Genomic DNA, 26,436 nt, shown 5'->3' on the forward strand with positions numbered 1-26,436 from the left:
TGGTATTTTTTTTTCTGTCTTCACACGGTGCAGGTAACATATGTTTCGGAATAAGTGCTATCATTATGAAGATCCGTAATATTTTATATTATAGCCCATTTATCCTCTTTGAATATTCATTAAATTTGAAATGTATATAGAACTCCTTTTCATCTCCTCTTTTTTTTTGGCTGTAAGACTACCCTTTCAGGTATCAGTGATTATAGTAATGCATTATTAAATAATATCTGATGACTATTGGGCATAACAAACATGTTTAAAATACATATTTTATTTTATTTTTGAATAAAATGCATATTTTATTTTATTTTTGAAAAATAAGTCTCAATAAAGATACATTTGAAATGGAATAAAAAGCACATTTGGAAAATGGACCATAAAAACGTTTTCCCAGATTTCTTCTTCAAGTGTGGATAGGAGTGATTGTGATATAGCATCACAGAACATAATGGTCCCCATTGAGATATAAATTTCCAACTCAGCTGAGGGATTTCACAGAACATAAACGTCAGGGCAGAGATGATGCATTTGTTTTCGAAGAAGGAGATCTTTTACATCGCCATCACGTTCCCTTCAAATGAATTTACATCTAGTTTAGTGAATGGTAGAATAAAACTGAAATATTTAACTGTCCAATCAAAAACGTGATATATTTGTTGAGAAAAATAAATGAGCCACATGTGCAGAACATAAACAAGAAGGAGGTACGGATACAGAAGCTGTTGATTTTCTCTCAGCCCTGAATTGTGTCTATGATTGTGACTTTTAATTTACAGTGATAATAGGCTTGAGACTTGATTAGATCTGAACATTTGAAAAAGGTTGGAAGGATTTTTCTTCTTAGTGAGCTCATGCCCTGAGTCATAATGATCACACACTGTGTGGACTTAAATACTTTTAGTTCATTCAACCTCATCTTATTTTTTAATGTAGTTCACCAACATTTATAGACCTCTGAAACATTTTGCAGATGGCTTTATAGATTTCTCATAGTAATGTGAGCAGGGTAACTGAAGGAAGAGTCTGCCTTTTAACTATGATCATTACTCTCAAATACAAACTGCAATACAGCTTTCTGTTTCTGATTCAGTGACCTAAACTTCATCATAAGAATTAAATTAGCAGTGGATGGATTGCCATATAAGAAAACAAACTAATTGTTTTTTTTCCTCTAGGAGAATAGAGACAGTCATATAAATGAGGCAGAAAAAAGCTGATGTGATATCTCTATTTCTCCAAGAAGTCTTTTCCTAAGTAGATATGACTTAAAACAATGCTTTTGATATAATACAGTTTTTTTTAAAAAGGTACATGGTTATTGTAGAATACTTGGAAAAGAAATATCATGTATGTTTCCTCCCTGTTATTCTAACCATTTTGTTTATTTTTCTTTCCTTTTTTTGTTGACGGGATATCACCATTTTTTATTACTCTCACTTTTTGTTGAAAACACTTTAGTTGTAATACTGTTTTTTGCTTATTTTATAGCTAACATTATTTGTATTGTTACATAACCATTATTAGTAGAACTTTTTAAGGGCTACATAATACTTCCACAAGGCAGAAAGCATAGTGTATTTTTTTTTAAAGAATTTTTTTTTGACGTGGACCATTTTTAAAGTCTTTATTGAATTTGTTACGATATCACTTTTGTTTAATGGTTTGGTTTTTTGGCTGCGAATCATGTAGGATATTAGCTCCTCGACTAGGGATCGAACTCACACCCCTTGCACTGGAAGGAGAAGTCTTAACCACTGGACCGCCAGGGAAGTCCCAGAAAACATAGTTTTTAAACATTCCTTTACTCTCGGAAATCTAGGTTCCTTCTAATTTTTGCATATTACAAATGATGCTGAAATGAATATCTTGTGTGAAAATTCTCTGTATTTGAGAATATTTTCTCAGGATAAGTTCCCAGTAAATGAAAATTACATTTTCAATCCAGGAATATAAGTTGCCTAAATGGATATGTAACACAGTATATTTTGCTAATATCTTGCATGTACAGTTTGAAGGAAGAGGTTGCAGATTTTGGAAAAAAATAGTGACGGGTTTTATTTAGATCCATCTAGTAGAGGTATTTCCAGGAAACTTAACTGCAGCCATCCAGGAGATAATCTAGGTTTGTCAAGAAGGACTCACGAATAGGCCTGCAGTGGCATCGCTTAAGAAAATTTAGCAGTAAATGTGAATATCTTATCACAGTTAACAGCATCAATCACAGTTCTGCGGGCTCAAAATCATTTTCTTTTTCTTCTTTCTTCTTACCACATTTCCCATCAAATTTGATTCATTCATGGGATAAAATGAAACTGATTCAACTAAACTATTTCATGCAAAGATTAAGTGATAACTTCACATTACCATTTTTAGCATTAAAAACTCGGAACAATTTCTGGATGTGAGGAGAGGATAATTCATACCACATAAATTACTTTCTCATTTGCTTTATTGTACCATCTCTCATATTAAAAATAAACAACACAGGCATCTATCCACCATTGGACCGATTTATAACACTCTAATGATATATTGCAATTATCTGTTTCTGTATCTTTTCACTGAACTGGGAGGCAATGTGAGTCCCATAAAGATAGAATCAGTATCAAGATCTCTGGCCTGCCTTCCTTCCTTCCTTCCTTCCTCTTTCATTCCTTCCTATTAATTCTCTTCAGTGTGCCCAACTGTGCCCTGGGCTCTGAGAATTCAGTGGTGACATAAGTTTTCTGCTTCCCTAGAGTAACCATTCTAGTGGGGAGGAGAGATGAAGTAGACAAAGAATGCACGAAGAAGATACTCAGATGCTGGTAGAGACTATGAAGGGAATAAACAAGATCCCATGAAGGAGAGTGATTGGGTGGGCTGGGCAGGAAGGGCACTGCTGAGGAAGTCATGTTCGAGTGTATGGATGCAATTTAAAGCCATGGACTGAATGAGATCACTTAGAGCAAGCAAGGGGGGTGATGTGAAATGGAAAATTTAGAAAATCTGTCTTAACAAATGTTCTTGTGAAGGAAACAGAAAAAGATGGTGGAAATTGGAAGGAGATATGGATCTAAAAAGCAGTTACTATATCGGTCGATATCTACCTATCTAATCTGTCTATTATCTGTCTATCATCGTCATCCACCTATCTATCAAATCTACCTACCTAGCTATTTCTTTCTTCTTTTACTTGTGGTAGGAGGTACTGGAGCAGTAGAATTGCTAATAGAGATGATCCAATAGAGAAAAAAGGCTGATGCGGGATATTGAGGGTATAAGTGCAGAAAAAATGTCCTCAGGAGCATGAGGGGCGGGGTCAGTGTGAGGCTGGAGTGGCTGTTCTGAGGAAGGGGAGTGGCCACCTCGAGCCATGCCAGCTCAGGAGGGAGATGGAGGGAAGGTGGAGCTTGGTAGTTTTTGGTGGAAAGATCAGTTGGTTCTGTCTGTTGGCTTCTATTTTCTTGGCGACCGGGAAGGCAGGGGAGTCAGCAGGAGAGAAAGAGAAGTGTATAGAAGTGTACAGAGAAGACAAAAAGAAGGTATAGAATAGTCACTTTTGAGAGTGGAAGAACCAAGTTACTGAAGAAAGAGGAGGATTATTTGGAAATGTTGAGGTCCTGTTTTGGATTTGTGGTCAAAAATTTTAGCGTGTCACAAAATCAGTATGGTATGGCATTTTCCCCCCAGCTTCACTGTACTTTTGTTACCTAAAGACTGAAAAATACTGAATAACAGAAATTTCCTCAGCAGTAATTAAAGCTTTTATGTTAAAATGTGATTTATCATTATTGACAGCAGTGTCAAACGTAGATAAATGGCAGTATATACACATGCCATAATAATACTTATCCAGCCCCTGACCGTGCTTAGTACACATGTATTGATAGTAGTTTTTTTCTGCTTGGCCCCAGGCTCCTAAAATAATCCTGCTGCCCCACTGGGATCTTAATACCATAAGCTTGTAACCAGTATTATCATAGATTATTGAAGCCTGAGGGGACCTAGAAATCATGAAGTTTGGTTGTTCTTCTCATTGGGTATCATAATCACCTAGGAGAGTTTAAAAACAAACACTCAAAAGATCAGTGCAGATCTATATGAGCATCACTAGGGTGGAATTAGAGATTAAGGATCCCCAAAATGATCAGTATTCTTTCCATATTGCCAGATGAATCTCTCATTAGACAGTGGAGAAACATTGATTTGTTAATTTCATAATTTCCCGTATCACCAGGTCAGGCCATAAAGTGATGCTCTAATGAGAAACTAGTTAGAAAAACAAAAACAAAAGTGAAAACATCAACACAATTATTATGAAAAGTCTCACCTGAAATAGATGAGATGTTAATATAATTGAAAATGTTTAGAATCAAAGGGACAGTCCATAGTTCCAATATTCCATACTACTCCTCTTACATTCTTAGGTTTCTAGAGATAGAAATTGTGCCTAAATTCTTGGACCCTGATATGGTATGTATGGTGGGCAACTGGAATCTTGATTGCCAGTGTACAGTGAGCCTCTGAATTTTCTCCCATTCTTATGAAATGTGTGTGGTACTTTTCAGTATACTTCCGCTCTGACCTATGACGCCGTTCAAGTGATGACCGAAGCTTTTCGAAACCTACGGAAGCAGAGAATTGAAATCTCCCGAAGGGGGAATGCAGGAGACTGTCTGGCAAACCCAGCTGTGCCCTGGGGACAAGGGGTAGAAATAGAAAGGGCTCTCAAACAGGTCAGTCACTGAAAATGATTGTAATGTGACTTAATGATGGCCACTATTTTTTCTTGCTGAATTAGTCATTCTCGTTTTATCCCTTCTGTTTTATAAAGAGGGAATATTATTTCCTAACTACACAAAGGTAGGTTGAAGAGCAGAAACCTAATAAGTGTCGTTTTCTTGACTTGCATCCCGGGAGAGTCATCTGGTCAACCACTCTGTATCTGGTGGAAGTGAATTTATAACTGTGCTCCTTTCCCATTTCCTCATTAGGTGCAGGTTGAAGGTCTCTCAGGAAATATCAAGTTTGACCAGAATGGAAAAAGAATAAATTATACAATTAACATCATGGAGCTCAAAACGAATGGGCCACGGAAGGTAAATCATTAGTGAATTGAAGGCATTCTCTCTGTGTGAGGAGGTGAGTTAGGGAACCCATCACCTCATCTTCCAGAATCCTGGAGACATATATTCACATAGCTGGATTCAACAACTTCCAGAAACATATATTTTAAAATATGTTTTCTAAATAAACTCTATTTATTTCTGGTAAGTAACCCTGAAATGTAATTTTAAGATATAATAAATAAAACTGTTATACTTTTTTTTTAGACAGAAGTAGAAAAAGAGTTTAATGAGAAGAAAAAGAACTGTTGCTGAAAGATTATGGTTCGGGAGACCAAACATAGCTGGTGCAAATGTGAATGTAACTGTTCAAGTCAACATTTTTTTTTCTTCTGTTATGGCTGAAATGCCATTGTTTGGATTTTATTTATGTTCCTATATGATCACTCCCACACAAATTACCCTTGGAGAGTATGAAAAGTGAACACGAAGAGACAAGCCATTTCTAAGAATTGTTTTTGTTTATTTTTATAGTCTCTTTCTATTCCTATTAGATTCACATGCATAAAAGGTACATCTCTGTTTAGAACAAGCCTAGTTAGTGTAGGTGTAATTTCAGATTCAAACATGGGTTTGAAAATAACTCAGTGCTTTGCCAGTAGGAAGGTCATATGTCCAGGTGCCCGCCTTCTGTACCCTTTTGCAGATCGGGTACTGGAGCGAAGTCGACAAAATGGTTGTTACTCTCACCGAACTCCCTTCTGGAAACGATACTTCTGGGCTTGAGAATAAGACTGTGGTCGTCACTACAATTTTGGTAATTAGCTACATATGCCTCTGTTTTACGTTATTTTTCTTAAGAAAAATATCTGTCAACTAGAATCACTGCTTATATTTTAGGAGAATAACTGATACGGTGATGCTTTTGAATGTTTTAGTCATTCGCTGCATGCTTATTCTGTCAGAAGGACTCACAAACACGAGCTACAACACTCAGAATACATCTTATCCTCGTCAAGACTGAACTTCAGCTTCACAGATAATTGGTAAACTGGTGCTCACACGGGTGGACACCTAGGGCAAGTCTGGAAGAGCCTTCCTTGTATTCCTCCCATGTTTTACCTTTCCACTCCCACACGATTCTGGGTCCATTCTGTCCTTACATTTGTTACCTGGTTTAATAATGTTGTCAACTTCTCTATATTCGTATGGAAAGGTGAACTCCTGAAAGACAAGGGTGATCTCCCTTCTTTTTAACTCTGAGTCTCAACACAGTAGTTGGCACATAGCTAGTGCTAAGTGAAAGTATATTGGCTGGATGAGACTAAACTGAACTTGGTCTTGAACGTCGAGGCTTTGGATAGATGGACGGCAGATGTCGATTATGACAAGAAGCTGTTGGGGAAATGAAATGGAGGAAATATGTGATTTTGCAGCAAAACAGTCTGATTTCGTTTTACTAAGTTGTGATGTAGTGAATTTGTGAGATTCATTATGGTAACAATATTGAGAAGAAAACATAGGTTAATAAGGGATTTGCATAAGAACATTGATTGGCACTTGGAAAAGTCTTAATAAATGTAAGCCAGACATTTGAGGATTTTTGCCTGAATCATGCCACTGAGAGGAGCTATCTCACTGAACCCCAAATATCCTCAGTGCCACTTTCCAGTGGAGAAAATTTGGGGGCTGGTGTTGAGTCATGTTTTCATGCTTCCTTTTTATGGTGTTCACGGGGGGGGGGATTCTACTCCCTAGCTATCCGTGTAGCATAATTCTAGGGTATTCTATCTCATAGAGGAAGTGAGCTCTCAAGTCTGAGAGGGTAGATTCCATACCTCACTATGGCAACGACTCTTTGAGTCTGGGCATCACTGGTCATGGAACTGATTTCCACAAGAACCTTATCCTCGAACTCGTAGTGACACAGGGTTTTGGGTGAATGCCGGTTCTTTGGGGTCAGGGTAGCCCTGACTTAGAATAAGAGAGTGGTGGATCCAGAGTTGACTAAAACAGATGTTAAACCACATTATTCCTCTCTAAACACTAGGATTACAGACACTACAAGGGGACATACTAACAGTTTGTGCTTTTGAGTCTCTTGTTTACTTTGGTATGGCCAGGTGCCAGCCATGTGCATGAAATACAATGAAAGATAGATGAGGACCTTTGATCAGAAGCATTACGCTTAATTTTTTCCCAGTCGTATCTTCCACTGTCTGTATTCTACAACATCTCTGGCTTACAGGTAATAATTAAACCAGAAGATTTGAGTGGATGAGAGTAGATCAGTAACACAGTTGTTCTGATCAACTAGAGCACTTTCTTTCCATATAGGAATCTCCATATGTTATGATGAAGAAAAATCATGAAATGCTTGAAGGCAATGAGCGCTACGAGGGCTACTGTGTTGACCTGGCTGCAGAAATAGCCAAGCATTGTGGGTTCAAGTACAAGTTGACCATTGTTGGGGATGGCAAGTATGGGGCCAGGGATGCAGACACGAAAATTTGGAATGGGATGGTTGGAGAACTTGTATATGGGGTAAGTACTGCGCTTCTCAAAGATAAAGTCATTACGTTTGAACTCGCGTTGAGTGAATGCTTGCCTTCCGTGCAAAGTACCAATGTCTGAGGTTGTGGGTTTCCCACATTACTCTAGGAATGCCGTCTTATTTCCTTGTGCACATTTGAAGATGAAGGACGAAGTCAGAAGCAAACATGCAGATGGAGACAGGCATTTCACCTGTCTTGAAGCCTATGGGCCATATGCATTGTTCAAAGATTGCCAAGGCGTAGAGGCAGATGTAGTTATCATAATCAAGCCGGAAGGGTGTACTCTGTATTTATAAACAGGAGGGATATTTGGGGAACAAATTGCTTTTCTTCTGTTAAGTATTTACTGGGATTCCACCAGGGAAGTAATGATTCCCATTCTCCTGATTTCCTTTCCTTCCCTTTGATCCAGTAACGTAACCACGATTCCTTCCTGACCGTGACTCCTGGTTCTATTACTTTCCTTTGTTTCCCTTACAGAAAGCCGATATTGCAATTGCTCCATTAACCATCACCCTTGTGAGAGAGGAGGTGATCGATTTCTCAAAGCCCTTTATGAGCCTCGGGATATCAATCATGATCAAGAAGCCTCAGAAGTCCAAACCGGGAGTGTTTTCATTTCTTGATCCTTTAGCCTATGAGATTTGGATGTGCATTGTTTTTGCCTACATAGGGGTCAGTGTAGTCTTATTCCTGGTCAGCAGATTTAGCCCCTACGAGTGGCACACTGAGGAGTTTGAAGATGGAAGAGAAACACAAAGTAGTGAATCAACTAATGAATTTGGGATTTTTAATAGTCTCTGGTTTTCCTTGGGTGCCTTTATGCAGCAAGGATGCGATATTTCGCCAAGGTTGGTTACTCACCTGCTTCGACTTTGTGCATTTTAGGTCTCGAGTGGACATTCATGGTGTTTATGAATTCACTGTAAAGAAGTTAGCAGCCGCCGACTGCCTGTCCAAACAGTGTAAGACTCGTAAGGACAGACTCTTAGCATCGGCGTAAGCCTGTGAAATATTTGAGCAATGTTCTTTGGACGTTGATCCTATATTTCCCTGGTGAGATTATACACACCATGGAGAGGCTATAAAATGCATAAGGTTCCTTTCATTCCACGCCTTCTTGGAGGGGTACCGTGTTTTTGCTGCATATTCTCATTTTACAGTCATCTGTGTGTTGATCCACAGACCTGTATATGGGAAAATGGGCGACATTCCTTACTAACTGCAAAAGCGACAAAACTTCATTTGCACACATCTCATCTCTCTCTCTTTTTTCTTTCCCCCCATTATTAGCTCATGGAAATGACATGAGAGAGATATTTATAAAATTTGGTTTTTTTTAAAAAGGTTAGGTTGCTGGGTTAAAAAGAATGTATGATAATATATTTTCCAAGTATCTAGAAATATATAGGTGGGTAATAATGATGGCTGATTGTTACAAACGCTTGTGCCATATTGAATAGTAATACACACACAGGATGGAATAAATTCATACATCTCTATTCTCATTATGATATTTTAGTTCCTGCCCTAGGATGCCTAAATATAATGAATATATCACAAAACACACATTGCCTTTATTCATGTCACATACATGATTAAGAATGATAGCCATGTCTGGTTCTTCAGAGGAATAAATCATACTTTTCCTAATGTGATTGCTTTCACATTTAAAGCCTATATGATTATCGATCTACTGGCACATTTTAATTTGGGCTCAATTACCCTCCTTTGATTCTATGGGTATCTTAATAACTAACAGAGGCAATGGCTTCTTTAATACTCTTTCATTATTGTTTTAGTTTTTGAGCACTTTGGGGATAAGAAGTGATTAATTTCAAAAAACTATATGTGAAGCTCAAAATTTTGTATCTTCCACGATCTTTTTTGTATACTCCACCCAGCAAGATAAAGGGAATATATCATGTATGCAGAAATTATCAGTGACTCAACTTCTCAGATAGCAGGGCACATTCTTATGAATTTTATGGAGCTGAACAATCTTAATTCCATCAAATTCCCTGTGGCTTCTCTATGGAACTGCACTAAATTAGAACTATATCAATGGTACTTGCATTGCATATATAGATATATAATTTTAATGTATAACATATAATAATTATTATTACATACTATATATATATATATAATTATGACCTCTGACAAAACATATAAGATTCATAGTTTCATCTCTATAGTTTATCTGATTGAACTTAAAGACATAAAGAGAAGTTTCTAATGATGAAGGAGGAAAATACTAACCAGATTGGAATCTCAGAGAACATTATGGCTCATAAATAATGAAGTGATTCATCTTTGGTAAGAAGGCTCCTGAAGTATGATGTTACCGTAGTCCTGAGATATCAGGCAGTTATCCTAGGGTTCCACAAACTATGCTCTGCCTTTTGAATAAGCAGGAGAAGCATGCGAAGGTTCATTAGGACACAGGACATACTGACCTGGGTTCCCATCCATGGACCCGGGTTTGTTTGCCCCACTCCTCATGCATCAGGGCTCTGAAGGTAATTGTTTTGGCGTCCAGTGCTTGTCTAGGAGCAGAAAATATATTGACACATAGGAGCTGGAGCACAAGGGACATTTAACAACCTGTGTTTTCCCAGGGTCCACCATGACATAGTGACATTCCAATTTTCAACAAGCCTGCTTCCTAGAATATTATCTTTTTTTCTTCACTTATGATTTCATTCATGAGTCATGACTCACTAAACTTTCACATGTAATAATTTTTATTTCCTGGTAAGATATATCAATTTTAGATAGCATATTTTTCCTTGTTATCATTTTTTTGACCACAGAATATATATGAACAGATATATACGTATATATATAAGCAAAATTCACTTTATTAAAATTTTCAAGCATATGTATCTTTCACTTTATGGTATGTGTGCATTTACCAATTGAACTACCTAATATTGGCAAATTCAAGGATTTTTTAAAAAATGAACCAAACTATCATTTTTTAGAATGTAATGATGGTAACTCTAGATTACGAAAGAATAGAGCAGCTTAGTATCTAAAATAACTTAATAATAATGCATGAAAACCACAGATCACTTTAGAGATGCTCTTTAAATACTTTAAATGATATTTATCAACTTTTACCAAGTAAAATATGATATGGAACTCTATTATTTATATGAATAGAACACATTTAAATTTTAATATAGAGTGGTTTATTGAAGTGAATTGGTCATTGCCTGAAATTAAGTTTAGAATATGTTAACTATAGTTTTGTGAAGACTAGGACCACAGAATTATGAGAGCAAAATGTTGTAAAGTTGACTCTTATTCTCCGGTTTTCTTCCTTTTTTTTTGTTTTTTTCCCGCAATATCCTTAAAAGATTCAAATGATTAAAAAATTGCATTCTTAAAATAATTATTTAATAGAGGTTAAAAAGAAATGGCAGAATATGTGCATTTATTTGCTCCGTTAGTGCAGATACTGAGAGATGAAAGTTTTATTTTTAATTAGAAAAACATTTTTGTCTGTCACCATGAAACATAATATTGAATTTGCTCCTCTGCATAAAATTTCTCAGAAACTCATTCAGAATCATAATTGATCCTTTGAAAACACTTACAAGTAAATAATAAATTGCTCAAGGATTTTCTGTTTTGAGTGATACACAAGTCAAATAAATTTTGTGGGTTATCTCACACACTCTAAATAAACTGGCATATTTAATTAAATTTACAACTAGAACAGAATGACTTATAAAAATGATTCTCAAATATATTGCAAATAAACCTGAAATGTATAGTATCAAAATCAATTACCATGCAATCAGTTTTGTTTTAAGGGCTGTGAGTAGTCAGGTACTGAATCTACCCTCTTCAGTATAGGGTACATGTCATATAATTATACCTTCCATTGTGATGGAATAAATAGTGAACATTTTGAGAGTGGCTGTGTCTACACAGGGTTTCTCCAAAATCAAAATATGTTTAATATCCTTTTCAGAATATAAGTAAGACTTGTTTAACTTTTTTCCATTCTATTATATTTGTTTCATTCTTTGCAACTCTTAGAGACTGGTAAAGGCTCTTAATTATATTATTATTTTTTTCATTGCTTGCATGCTCTCTCTCTTTTTCTCTTTTATTTTAGCTGCAGATGTTTTTATCTAAAAAATCTTTACTTTTAGCTTCACCCCTTTTCTTGACTGCTTGAGTAGTTTATTCTACAAATACGACCTAATAATTTGATGTAGTATCTATGTTTCATCAAAAATATTTCTTGTTATTAATTGTCAGGAGGTTTAGTTTAGGTCATAAATTGGCACAGTTTCATGATTTAAATTTTTAGAAGTGTTACCTCTTCACTGTAGAAGGTTTAACTTTTAGGCATAACAGAGTTATGAACAAAAAAGAAAAAGTTATTGTATTGGTGTGTTAATACTACTCAAATACCATTATATGTAGAACCCCACCAAATCTTACCAAATAATACCCTATGTATCTCTTTCTGTATCTACATGTCTACATTTATCTACCTAGGATTTATCTACTAGTAAATTACTGGGAATCAATTAAGCTTTTGAAAAGTATTTTAAGTAAGAATTTATGGTCACAGAAATATTGTTATTATATTTCAAACTAGGAATTTATATCTTGGCAAACTTTTACATGTCTAATTTGTTCTCCTTGAGTTTTCTTTTTTTTCTTAAGCCGGAGGCACAAAGGAACAGGGTCATATCTGTCCATGCCCTGAAGCATCAGATTTTTATTCATTAAGAATAATATTTTGTGTCGTACTTTGTTTGTAGTATCACTATTTTCCATTTTTATCTTGTACTGTATCTAAAACCTATGTTTCTGCACACAAAAAATACCTAATGAAATTTTGGACCTTTTTTGAGGGTTTTGGAACTTCATTGGCTGGATTAAAAGTAGGGTTTCTTCGGTGTTTAAAGCCACATCTATGGTGCATACTCTTTTATTTTTAATATTTGATTTTGTTTGTCAACATTGTTCTGAGTTTTGCTGTTGATCTTAGATTCTTTTGTTCGTTTACTTATGTCATGAGTGGATAAAGTAGTATGAGCATTGGATAGATTATTTGCACATTTCTTGAAATTGCTTGTTACAATATTTCATACCATAAACTATTTGGCCATAATAACTATGAAAGAATCTCAAGAATCTGAAGTTCTGCCTCTGGCTGTCTCATCAAATCTAGCAAATCTGTACTCCTTGCCCAGAAGGTTTAATAATTTCAAGTTTCATCAACTAGCAGATATATTGAAAAGTATAAAGTTAAATATTCCCCTATAAATCGCTATTTGCATAATACTGCTAACTTGTTTTCTTACGAGGTCATTCATTTCGCTTTACAAATCCATTTCGTACTTGTTATCAGATCCCTGTCTGGGCGCATTGTTGGAGGAGTTTGGTGGTTCTTTACCCTGATCATAATCTCTTCCTACACGGCTAACTTAGCTGCCTTCCTGACGGTAGAGAGGATGGTGTCTCCCATTGAAAGTGCGGAGGATCTTTCTAAGCAAACAGAAATTGCTTATGGAACATTAGACTCTGGCTCCACTAAGGAATTTTTCAGGGTAAGAGATTCTGCTTCGTAACTTCTGATTTTGTTCTTGCAATTAAACTTTGTGCCCCCTTGCCCCTCCTCCCATGGTCTACACAAAGGTGCTGTGTGCAAGCAACTTCCATCCCTGTCTCTAATTCTATTTCTGTTGTTGTTTTTTTTAATTTTTATTTTATATTGGACTATAGCTGATGTACAATGTTGTGTTACTTTCAGTTGTACAGCAAAGTGATTCAGTTATACATATACATATAATCTATTCTTTTTCAAATTCTTTTCCCATTTAGCTTATTACAGAATATTAAGTAGAGTTCCCTGTGCTATACAGTAGGTCTTTGTTGGTTGTCTATTTTATATATAGTAGAGAGTAGAGTGTATGTTAATCCCAACCTCCTAACTTATCCCCCCCGCCCTTTCCCCTTTGGTAACCATAAGTTTGTTTTCTATGTCTGTTTTTAACCTTGTCTCTACCCTGCTCCCTTCCCTACCCCTATACTTAGCACTATCTCTATCCTTTTGTTTGATTCCTGACTCCTTTGGAGAAAAACACTTTGTTGCAAAGAAATCTAGTTTTGAAAACAAATTGATTGTCTTTTTGGAACAAAATTGAAGCAAAGTATAGTTAAATTTAGGTGATTATTTTTAAAAGAAAAGGATGTTGTATTTCGTTTTATGTTAAAGCATGACTTCCATCTGTCTTACATAATTTACAGTTGAAAACTCACTTTCCAATCCGTTATGTTAATTCTAAGTCAGGAAACAGATTGTGTTCATATGTGGAAATTCCACACTTTCTGTTAAAGCCTCCAAGAAAAGGCTAACAAAGGCCTTCAACTTCTCGACTTTTAAAATGGGAATCATAATTACAATGTGTCTATTGAATGTATTTTAGTTTATAAAAGATCTGTGGCCTTATTATGGTCTCTGTTTATGGGCACCAGTCCAGAGGCTGATGTTGGTAAAACTTTCTTTCATTATACTATTATCTCTCTATAAGAACTCATTCTATGAAAATGCTTAAATATAGCAGATAAACTTTGGTATTGACATTAAGCCAAATACGTGGCATATGATGATCTCTGATAATCCATCTTTGAGTGTGCCTAAGTTTGAGTGAGATCCAGGCCAGTTTACTTCTGAATTAGGGTTAGGACTTTCAACTTCCAGCTGAATAGTAGACTGTAATTTGAAGACTGTCTCCTTCTGTATTGCCACTGGTCTCTTTTCCAAATAACATCAGTTGTGCTCCAGATATCACGGGAGGAAAAAGTGGTGTTGTCAGACGGCTGACAACAGAAAATAACTTGGCTGTATGTGGGGTGGGCAGGACCTTGACTCCACTAGGTACCGCGACGTAAGCTGAGAGTGTGGTCCATCTGTCAGCGGGTACTTTGACTTTGATTATATGAATGTTGTAATGCAGATTTGTTACTAATGACAATTTACTGCTACTTCTGACAATAGTTGCAATACTCTTAATATAACACAGTGCTCTAGCCGGATCATAACAGTGAAGCTATTAAAATAAATTAGAATATTGCATGATTCTCAATTAGAAGTAGTTTGAAACATTTTTAAGTTGTTTGTGTCCCAATAGGGCTTGCTTTCATTTTACTGGTATATTTTATTGGTATTCCGCGCTCTTGAAGTAAATGAGACCTATGAATGAGGCAGAGACTTGTTAGATCATGGTTTACTTAGTGCTCCTTATATTGATTAAAATAACCTTAATTGTTTGCAGACACTGTCTGTTGAGAGTTACTCTCATTAGCTTGTTTGGACAACAGGAGGACCAACTGTTCTCAGCAACTGCACGTTCAGGATCTCAGAGCTTTTCAGTGTACCTGAACTCGATCACAGAAACACGTGCCTTAATCAGCGGGATGCCAAGATTTCATGATTAGAATATGCAAATTCCCCAGGAGACAGGGTGAGAAGGCTGTGTGACTCTGGGCAAAGGATACTGCTACTCTTGTGTTTCAGCTCAGTAACCCCATGGAGGCCATGGTCCCCATGTGCAGCACACACACACACACACACGCACGCGTACGCGCGCGCGCACACGCTGACATATCGGTGGGGTGCCATTCGCCTATATAGGATTGTGCTGCTTTCCTTCCCTAGAATAATAGAGAAGTGGTGTGAGTATTTAGGCAACCTGATAACTTTTATGAGTATAGCTTCCCAAAGCAGTTTCTTATGCATCATCTCTGAATCTCACAGTATTTCTCTCTGATAGTTGGGACGATCACTTTTGTTTGCATGCTGTGCGTTATTAAATTTAAGCTCGGATAAATGTGAGGATTTGACCAAATTCTAGCAGATAACAAGTGCGCTGAGACTTTTACTCCTAAAGAGTGCTTTCCGTACACTGTTTTTCCTTCCTTCCTCTGGATTTACGTCGCTGCTCTCATGCTCTGTTTCGGTCACCTCCGTGTTTGCTTATGTCATGTTAGAGAAGTATAATGGTGGAAATCCAGACAGGGCCTCACGGTTCCTCTCAATATACCTTCAAAAGGAATTGTTGACGCATGACCTTGGCTAAGTCTCAGTGCCACAGCATAACAGTCAGCTTCTTATCTAAAGAAGGAAGGTGTGGGCTCAGAAGTACTTAAAAGCCACACTGTTGATTCTGTTTGTACCAGTGAAGGGAGGCTAATGGAACAGCACACATCGCCAAAGTGAATAGGAGCTTGCCTGTTAATTCCTCCATTAAAGCATGGCATGGCTGTGATTTGGGAAAGTATGTACAAAAGGTATGTTTCTTTAAAAGTTGGATTCAATAAAAAGGTGCTGCTAAATCGAGTAATTTTGAATAGTTTTTCTAACTGTATTAATGTTGGATAATTGGGTACCACGGTGACAATAGTGAGGGCAATCTTAATTTTGCTTCTGACTCTCAGAGGTGTTTTCAGGGGTACCCTGGCTTTGCAGCAGTAGCCATCGCGTCTCATACCTTTCCCCACAGAGCTTATTGCTTTAGTATATGGAAATTGGATAACAAGTTCCCTTTTGTAAAAAAAAAGAATTTCTCTTTATAGAGTGTTATTCCAAACGTATTGGATGAGATGAAGTTAATTCATAGACATTATAAAGGCAAAAATATAATTGATTTTCATTGACATTTTTTTCCCCTTAAAACCTAGGTTATATACTACCATCTGTCTACTGGTGGTAGTCTGGTTGAATTTCTAAGCTTAGGGTGGAAAGAGGTGCAAAGGAAACGCTCCTTTTGCTTCTGTTCCTAAAATTAACATTCACCACACACTTGGGTCGTCCTCTCTCTCAACTGTCCTTTAACCTTAGGGGCGTGTGGGGCTCCTGGAAGGTGGGTGCAGGACAGAGTGAGTGATGGGAGATCGGCCATCGTGGTGCCCGGTCCTCCAGGAGTGGGGATGCAGAGGGAGTGGGCTGGCCCAGACTGAGGACAGGTTCTGTGCCTTTTGTTCTCTGGCTGTCTCTTATGTTTAATACTTACTCTCATGCCCGAGACAGCTAACTACACGTGGAAGACACAGCTTTTACCAGTTGCTAATACTTAACGTTCTAACAGTTATCTTATGTTTCCTAATATGGCTTAATTCGGCTTTACTGATAGCTTTTTGTTTCTTATGCTGCTTATGAAGAGGGGTTCTATCATTTATATTATTTTAAACTTTCTACTATCACAGTGTCTATCAAGTCAACTTTCTGATTTTATCACAGCAAGAGCTTTGGATTTAGCCTTTGGAGAAACTGATTTGAGAAGGTAGTCACTGTCTGAATTTTAAAGATGTATAACTAGCTAAAAGATGGAAAAATAACTTGTTTAAGACCATTTAGAGATTAAAGGGCCAGTTTTAAAACAGAATTCGGAGTTCTGAGAGCCTAGTGTTTTGTCTCAGTATTAACTAATGTTTCCTAAAGATACATCTTTGAAGGGATGAAAACATCTTATATCAAATTATAAGAAGAATATTTCATCTCACTTATAGGAATCTGTTTTGTCATCGTAAGATGCTAATTACTCAATTTAAATCTAAAGATTTTTTAGATCAGATTTCAGGTGCATAATTTAATAATTATGGGTTACATTAATATTGTTTTAGGGAAGTCAGCGTGTGTGCATTAGTTTTAGAATTCCAATTTAAGCTGTAAATTTTCTAATTTAAAAATCTATATGTTCTTTAAGTGATAATCAGTAAAACAAATATGAATGGAATATTTACTTTGTTGTGCTAGAGAGAGTAAATAGGGGACAATCTTGTAACCAACGAGAGGTGCGAGGAAATAGACCCTGCATCTTCCTTTTCCAGAGTTTTCTGCTCACGGAACCCGTGTACATCCTCGTATAGAGTGAATGATAAAGTCTGACTCATTTTGGATGCTGGTCTTGCCTAATTATAGCGTCACTGTAACACACCTATAATTAAGAAAGAATTAGGCTATCAATTATACACCACTATTTTTAGACTTTCACATTTTGATAATTTCTTCTCTCAATAAAAGAGGACAGATCTTGAATTAGATGAGCAGAAGATGATTTTATAAGAACTATGTGCATTATGTTCCTACAGAAACTTCAATGTGGGGAATAGAAAATGGCTTTATAAATAAACCTATCATTGGCCTGTCAATCCACGAAACAAAAAGTAGTAACTTGCAAAAAGGAAGTACTTCATGCCTGTCCTAAATCCCACACTGCAATCTGTATATCTTACTCAGTGTGTCTCTGAGTAAGTGATCTCCTTTAATCATGCTGGAATTGGAAGGAACAGATTCTAAAATATGGTCAAAATAAAGGTATTTCCCTTCTCATTAAATGAAGTCGATTATGCCCTTCTCAGAAGAGCGATTTAGTCAGATAATAATCCATAATAATCCATATTGTTATCCAGCACTGTAGACTTTTCACAGAGTTTCCAGAGAGGATAAATGATAGATAAATACATAGTATTAATGCAGGTGTGCCTTACCTGACTGAAAAGACTGGTTTGAAATTTTCCTTTACCATATAATAACCACAAATACAAGAGAATTACAATAATTTATCCTTTTAAAGGCAGCAACCTTTTTTTTTTCAATTCCTTCTCTAGCATAAGATACACTTATTTACGTTAATATATAAAATATTGATTGCAATATATTTGTAAATAAAAATGTTTTAGCCATTATAGCGGCTTCCTTATAGAGCTGCATTAAGTGTTATTTCATTATAGTTACATTTTGTTCCACTTATCGCTTGTGTTTAGCAATAATGCAAGCATGATTTCCATACTGATATTTTATAGAACAGATTTCACTAATTTGTGGTGGTTCTCCATACTTATTTATTTCTGGTATAGCTAAAGATCTTTCTGCCATAGTTTCCTATATATCACCTATTTCTGTGTGGGTAGAAATATGTATATATACCTAGCTTTGTATATATAAATGTACAAATACATACACATATTTCTTAGCTTTATATATATGAATACATATACATACATATATTATATCTTTCAAATATTATGGAGATGAAGTGGGTATAGTTGACTATATGTATGTTATTAATATCAAAATAGACCCTTTCCAGATCTTTCAGTCATGCTTAACTCTTTAAATAGTTTCTAAAACACTCAGTACTAAATCAATGCTGAATGTGAATAAATTAGCTACAAACAGCACTAAATGGATATGTGCTAAGTCTCTCTGATGTGGTTAGTCACATTATTACAGATTTTACTTCCTTAGTTTTTTGGGGGAGCTTGATTCGTCATGAAAGTCTGCACAGCTGACAATTCTGCATGTCCAAGACTTCTCTAGATAATCCAGGACAAGTTCAAATCATTTGCTCCCTGCTTGGCCGTTTTCTTTCTCTGGCATTTTAAATGTTCTCACCATTCCACACAGCGTCTGAGGACAGTATTGAATTTTTTTTTTTTTTTTAGTGATCATATTTTTAATGCAGTATGATGTATAAAGCGCCCAGATCTTAAGTGACAGCTCAGTGAATTTTTACATATATGTGCACCCATATAACCATCACTTAGATCAGGAGGAGGCTCCTGGTCCACACTCAGATGTAGCCACTGTTCTGACTTCTGTCACCAAAGTATTCTACTGTTGTCTGTTCTTGCCCTTCCTGTAAAGGGAATTATACAGTCCGTAGTCTTCGTGTCTGGTTTTATTTGATCATCATAATGTCTGTGAAATTCACTTATGTTGTTGCATGTAACAATAACAATAGTTTGCTCTTTTTTTATTGCTCTGTTGTATTCCACCAGATAAGTATATTATAATTGATCCATTCTACCATTGGTGGACATTTGGGCTGTGTATAATTTTTGGCTTTTATGTCTAAAGCTGCCGTGAACATTCCTGTACATATCTTTCAGTGCACACATGCACTCATTTCTCCTGGGTTTATACATAAGAATAAAACTACTAAACTATAGGATGGATGCATATTTAGCTGTGGAAGATATTGCCAAATAGTTTTCGATAGCGCTTGTAACAATTTAGACTCCCAGCAACAATGTATGTGAGTTCCAGATGCTCTACCTCCTCAGAAGTACTAGGTACCATGAGCCATTCTGGCAAGTGTGTATTTCATTGTGGTTTAATCCATTATGGTGAGTGTGTATTTTACTGTGGTTTTTTTTTTTTTTAAAGAAATTCACGTTATTTTATTTATTTATTTATTTATTTATTTATTTTTATTTATTTATGGCTGTGTTGGGTCTTCGTCTCTGTGCGAGGGCTTTCTCTAGTTGCGGCGAGCGGGGGCCACTCTTCATCGTGGTGCGCGGGCCTCTCACTATCGCGGCCTCTCTTGTTGCGGAGCACAGGCTCCAGACGCGCAGGCTCAGTAGTTGTGGCTCACGGGCCCAGCCGCTCCGCGGCATGTGGGATCCTCCCAGACCAGGGCTCGAACCCGTGTCCCCTGCACCAGCAGGCAGACTCTCAACCACTGCGCCACCAGGGAAGCCCTACTGTGGTTTTAATATGCATCTATCTGAGAAGTAATGATATATGGAATACCTTTTTATATCTTTATTAACCATTTGGAAATGTTCACTTGTTAAGTGCCTGTTCAAGTCACTTGTTCATATTTATTGGGTTGTCTGTCTTTTTCCTATTGATTTGCTGGGCTTCTTTATATTTTAATGATATGAGTTTTCGGTCTGATGTATTATTATACACACCTTCTCTTTGGTTTGCTTTTCCACTTTCCAAATGGTGACCTCTGAAGACCAGAAAGCACTAATTTTTATGAAGTCCAATATACCAATCTTTTCTTTTGTGGTTAAGGATTTTTGTGTCCTGTTTAATAAATCTTTGCCCCAATATTATGAAGATGTTCTTAACTTCTACTAAAAGCTTGTTTTACCATTCACATTAGGCATACAATCCATATAGCGCTGATATTTGATACGGTGTGAGACAGTAGCCAAAGTTCATTTATTTCTTTTTTAACAACTTTATTGGAGTTTAATTGCTTTACAATGGTGTGTCAGTTTCTGCTTTATACCAAAGTGAATCAGTTATACATATACATATATCCCCATGTCCCCTCCCTCTTGTGTCTCCCTCCCACCCTCCCTATCCCACCGCTCTGGGTGGTCACAAAGCACCGAGCTGATCTCCCTGTGCTACGCGGCTGCTTCCCACTAGCTATCTATTTTACATTTGGTAGTGTATATATGTCCATGCCACTCTCTCACTTCGTCCCAGCTTGCCCCTCCCCCTCCCCGTGTCCTCAAGTCCATTCTCTACATTTGCGTCTTTATTCCTGTCCCGCCCCTTGGTCCGTGAGAACCATTTTTTTTTTTTAGATTCCATATATATGTGTCAGCATACAGTATTTGTTTTTTCTCTTTCTGACTTACTTCACTCTGTATGACAGACTCTAGGTCCATCCACCTCTCTACAAATAACTCAATTTCATTTCTTTTTATGGTTGAGTAATATTCCATTGTATATATGTGCCACATCTTTATCCATTCATCTGTCGATGGACACGTAGGTTGCTTCCATGTCCCAGCTATTGTAAATAGGGCTGCAGTGAACATTGTGGTACATGCCTCTTTTTGAATTATGGTTTTCTCAGGGTATATATGCCCAGTAGTGGGATTTCTGGGTCATATGGTAGTTCTGTTTTTAGTTTTTTAAGGAACCTCCATACTGTTCTCCATAGTGGCTGTATCAATTTACATTCGCACCAACAGTGCAAGAGGGTTCCCTTTTCTCCACACCCTCTCCAGCATTTATTGTTTGTAGATTTTTTTGATGATGGCCATTCTCACTGGCATGAGGTGATACCTCATTGTAGTTTTGATTTGCAGTTCTCTAATAATTAGTGATGTTGAGCATCTTTTCATGTGCCTCTTGGCCATCTGTATGTCTTCCTTGGTGAAACGTCTATTTAGGTCTTCCCCCCACTTTTTAACTGGATTGTTTGTTTTTTTTTGATATTGAGCTCCATGAGCTGTTTGTATATTTTGGAGATTAACCCTTTGTCTGTTGTTTCATTCGCAAATATTTTCTCCCATTGTGAATGTTGTCTTTTCGTCTTGTTTATGGTTTCCTTTGGTGTGCAAAAAAGCTTTTAAGTTTAATTAGGTCCCATTTGTTAATTTTTGTTTTTATTTTTATTGAAGTATATGCAATTAATATACAGAAATCTGTTATTTTTCTCTGTACTAATAAAAAACTATCAGAGAAATTAAGAAAAAAATTTTACAAAACTATCAGAGAAATTAAGAAAAAAATTTTACAATTGTACCAGTAATAATAAAATACCTGGGAATAAATTTAACCACGGAAGTGAGGGTTGTCTTTTTGTCTTGTTTATGGTTTCCTTTGCTCTGCAAAAGCTTTTAAGTTTAATTAAGTCCCATTTGTTTATTTTTCTTTTTATTTCCGTTACTCTAGGAGGTGGGTCAAAAAAGACCTTGCTGTGGTTTATGTCAAAGAGTGTTTTTCCTATGTTTTCCTCTAAGAGTTTTATAGTGTCTGGCCTTACACTTAGGTCTTTAATCCATTTTGAGTTTATTTTTGTGTATGGTGTTAGGGAGTGTTCTAATTTCATTCTTTTACATGTAGCTGTCCAGTTTTCCCAGCACCACTTGTTGAAGAGGCTGTCTTTTCTCTATTGTATATTCTTGCCTCCTTTATCAAAAATAAGGTGACCATATGTGTGTGGGTTTATCTCTGGGCTTTCTGTCTTGTACCACTGATCTATATTTCTGTTTCTGTGCCAGTACCATACTGCCTTGATTACTGTAGCTTTGTGGTGTAGTTTGAAGTCATGGAGCCTGATTCCTCCAACTCTGTTTTTCTTTCTCAAGATTGCTTTGGCTATTCGGGGTCTTTTGTGTTTCCATACAAATTGTAAGATGTTTTGTTCTAATTCTGTGAAGAATGCCATTGGTAGTTTGATAGGGATTGCATTGAATCTGTAGATTGCTTTGGGTAGTATAGTCATTTTCACAATGTTGATTCTTCCAATCCAAGAACATGGTATATCTCTCTATCTGTTTGTATCATCTTTAATTTCTTTCATCAGTGTCTTATGGATTTCTGCTTACAGGTCTTTTGTCTTCTTAGGTAGGCTTATTCCTAGGTATTTCATTCTTTTTGTTGCAATGGTAAATGGGAGTGTTTCCTTAATTTCTCTTTCAGATTTTTCATCGCTGGTGTATCGGAATGCAAGAGATTTCTATGCATTAATTTTGTATTCTGCAACTTTACCAAATTCATTGATTAGCTCTAGTAGTTTTCTGGTAGCATCTTTAGGATTCTCTATGTATAGTATCATGTCATCTGTAAATACCATGTAAATGTGTTGTTCATCATTGTTTGTTTGCTCTTTAGTTCTTCTAGGTCCTTGTTAAACATTTCTTGTATTCTCTCCATTCTATTTCCAAGATTTTGGATCATCTTTACCATCATTACTCTGAATTCTTTTTCAGGTAGACTGCCTATTTCCTCCTCATTTGTTAGGTCTGGTGGGTTTTTACCTTGCTCCATCATGTGCTGTGTGTTTCTCTGTCTTCTCATTTTGCTTAACTTAGTGTGTTTGGGGTCTCCTTTTTTCAGCCTGCAGGTTCGTAGTTCCCGTTGTTTTTGGTGTCTTCCCCCAGTGGGTGGGGTTGGTTCAGTGGCTTGTGTAAACTTCCTGGTGGAGGGGACTGGTGCCTGTGCTCTGGTGGGTGGGGCTGTATCTTGTCCTTCTTGTGGGCAGGGCTCCGGCCAGTGGTGTGTTTTGGTGTGTGTGTGAACTTAGTATGACTTTAGGCAACCTCTCTGCTAATGGGTGGAGTTGTGTTCCTGTCTTGTTTGGTGTTTGGCATGGGGCCTCAAGCACTGGAGCTTGCTGGCCTTTGGGTGGAGCTGTGTTGTAGTGTTGAGGCGAAGATCTCTGAGAGAGCTCTTGCTGATTGACATTACATGGGGCTGGGAGGTTTCTGGTGGTCCAGTGTCCTGGACTCGGCCCTCCCACCTCAGATGCTCAGGCCCAACACCTGGCTGGAGCACTAAGACCCTGCCAGCCTCATGGCTCATAATAAAAGGAAGAAAGAAAAAAAAAACAAAAACAAAGACAGAACCATAGGACAAATGATAAAAGCAAACCTAAACAGACAGAATCCTAGAAAGAAGCATACACATACTCACATAAAGGGAAAAAGGAAGAAAAACAAATGTTATAGGGCAACCAAACCAATAAAGAAATCCACAATGATAATAAGTACTAAAAACTAATCTAAGTTAAACATAAAACCGGAAACAAATTCAACACAGAAAGCAAACCCCAAGTCTACAGTTGCTTCTAAAGTCCACCTCCTCAATTTGGGATGATTCGTTGTCTATTCAGGTATTCCAGAGATGCAGGTACATCAAGTTGATTGTGGAGATTTAATCCGCTGCTTCTGAGGCTGCTGGGAGAGATTTCCCTTTCTCTTCTTTGTTCGCACAGCTCCCGGGGTTCAGCTTTGGATTCGGCCCCGCTTCTGCGTGTAGGTCGCCTGAGGGCGTCTGTTCTTCACTCACACAGGACGGGGTTAAAGGAGCAGCTGCTTCGGGGACTCTGGCTCACTCAGGCGCGGGGAGGGAGCGGTACGGAGGAGGCGGGGCGAGCCTGCGGCGTCAGAGGCGTCGTGACGTTGCAGCAGCCCGAGGCGCGCCGTGTGTTCTCCCGGGGACGTTGTCCCTGGATCACGGGAGCCTGGCAGTGGTGGGCTGCACAGGCTTCCAGGAGGGCGGTGTGGAGAGTGACCTGTGCTCGCACACAGGCTTCTTGGTGGCGGCAGCAGCAGCCTTAGCGTCTCATGCCCGTCTCTGGGGTCTGCGCTGATAGCCGCGGCTTGCACCCCTCTCTGGACCTCGTTTAGGCGGCGCTCTGAATCCCCTCTCCTCACGCACCCCGAAACAATGGTCTCTTGCCTCTTAGGCAGGTCCAGACTTTTTCCGGGACTCCCTGCCGCCTAGCCGTGGCGCACTAACCCCTTCAGGCTGTGTTCACGCCGCCAATCCCAGTCCTCTCCCTGCGATCCGACCAAAGCCCGAGCCTCAGCTCCCAGCCCCGCCCGCCCTGGCGGGGGAGCAGACAAGCCTCTCGGGCTGGTGAGTGCTGGTCGGCACCGATCCTCTGTGCGGGAATCTCTCCGCTTTGCCCTCCGCACCCCTGTGGCTGCGCTCTCCTCCGCGGCTCCGAAGCTTCCCCCCTGCCCGTCCCCCCCATCTCCACAAGTGAAGGGGCCTCCTAGTGCATGGAAGCTTTTCCTCCTTCACAGCTCCCTCCCAGAGATGCAGGTCCCGTCCCTATTCTTTTGTCTCTGTTTTTCCTTTTTCTTTTGCCCTACCCAGGTACGTGGGGAGTTTCTTGCGTTTTGGGAAGTCTGAGGTCTTCTGCCAGCGTTCAGTAGGTGTTCTGTAGGAGTTGTTCCACTTGTAGGTTTATTTTCGATGTATTTGTGAAGAGGGAGGTGATCTCGATGTCTTCCTCTCCTGCCATCTTGAAGGTCCCCCTAGTATTGAATTCTTAAAGACTTTTAAGTCTTTAAGCTAAGCTTAAACTGCCTGGGGGATGTCTGTGTTCTATCATTTCAGCTAAAAGTGGCTGGTTTAACAGTGAAAGAAACGTCAAAATTTTATAAGACTTGGCCGTTTCCTTTAAAATCAGTTTAAAGACCTTGCATTTCATTAAGCAGTTTCCAAATTCAGAGATAAATGTATGAGAGACCATACTGAATGGTCCTTTCTGGGATCAAAGTGCTGTGGAAGAAAAAAGAAAAGGATATGTCTGCTTGCTGAATTATGCTTATTGTGGAACATGATAGCTTCTCTGAGAGTAACTATGTCATTTTGCTCCTTGTCCTCTTTCCATGGCCGTTCTCAGCAAATGTCTGTGTCCATCTGGTCATTTGATTTAGAGATCACCCTGTGACTCAAAGGAGAGATGAGAACTCACATCATCCACTGGAAGGATAATCTGACTCTTACCAAATTACAGGAGGCTGTCTGCCGTTGTCCATATTAAAGAGAAAATGCTCCCGTGCTCCTTTCACATTACCATCAGATCATGAGCATAATTATTCCAGCCACAAAGGTTCAAACAATAGAAGAAATTTGAGATTAGTCTCTCATCTCAAAACTCTTCTAAAATTTCTGTTTAGATGTGTAGGAGAAGATAAATATCAGTATAAACCTCTGCAAGTACTTTAGATGACTTAGTGTTCAATTCACTTTATTTTTGTGTTTAAGTAAAAGAATCATCATGCCTGTCTTTACTGGATATTTTGCACTAGTTGCCATGGTAACAGATGCAGTCAAAGAGTTCTGTAGAGAATAGAAATAGAATTTTGCAATCATTTAAATATACTGGAATCAAAATCTGAACTAAATATAAATATTGTTGATAAAATCTTGAGAATTCCTTAATTAGACTTTTGATATTTGAAGGAAAACTTGATATAATTTACACTTCACGTTTCCATCATATAATTTTGCTCTATATCATATTGAGTGATGATCAAAAACAAGTTGCTAGTGAAGGTGGCTACTTATGTTCACAGAGAAATGAGATTTTAGAAAAAAAAAAAGGCAGTTGGGGAAATCAAGCAATGTCAGATATGATCAGGGTCCCCAAAAGTGATACTTAAGATTGCATCTAAGGAAACAAAGAGCCAAGGGGGTGATGTCAGAAGGTAGTGGACAAACCCAGACCCTCTTTCCCCCCAGAGACCCTGACTCAGCAGCAATACATTGACTGATTCTCTTTGCGAGAAACCAGTTAAGA

At 37.8% G+C, this 26,436-nt stretch overlaps 1 protein-coding gene across 2 annotated transcripts in view; it reads left to right on the plus strand.

The window, feature by feature from the left end:
* The window catches only part of GRIA2 (glutamate ionotropic receptor AMPA type subunit 2), a 163,050-nt gene that overhangs the window by 113,712 nt on the left and 22,902 nt on the right, over positions 1 to 26,436 (plus strand). For both annotated transcript variants that reach the window (XM_059923865.1, XM_059923866.1), the window contains exons 7-12: positions 4,551 to 4,718; positions 4,977 to 5,081; positions 5,755 to 5,865; positions 7,386 to 7,592; positions 8,084 to 8,454; positions 12,987 to 13,185. In XM_059923865.1, coding sequence (XP_059779848.1) covers positions 4,551 to 4,718; positions 4,977 to 5,081; positions 5,755 to 5,865; positions 7,386 to 7,592; positions 8,084 to 8,454; positions 12,987 to 13,185 — 1,161 coding nt within the window. The remainder of the gene's footprint in view (positions 1 to 4,550; positions 4,719 to 4,976; positions 5,082 to 5,754; positions 5,866 to 7,385; positions 7,593 to 8,083; positions 8,455 to 12,986; positions 13,186 to 26,436) is intronic.

This window comes from Balaenoptera ricei, chromosome 5 (assembly GCF_028023285.1).
Source record: "Balaenoptera ricei isolate mBalRic1 chromosome 5, mBalRic1.hap2, whole genome shotgun sequence".
NCBI classification, from domain to species: Eukaryota; Metazoa; Chordata; class Mammalia; order Artiodactyla; family Balaenopteridae; genus Balaenoptera; species Balaenoptera ricei.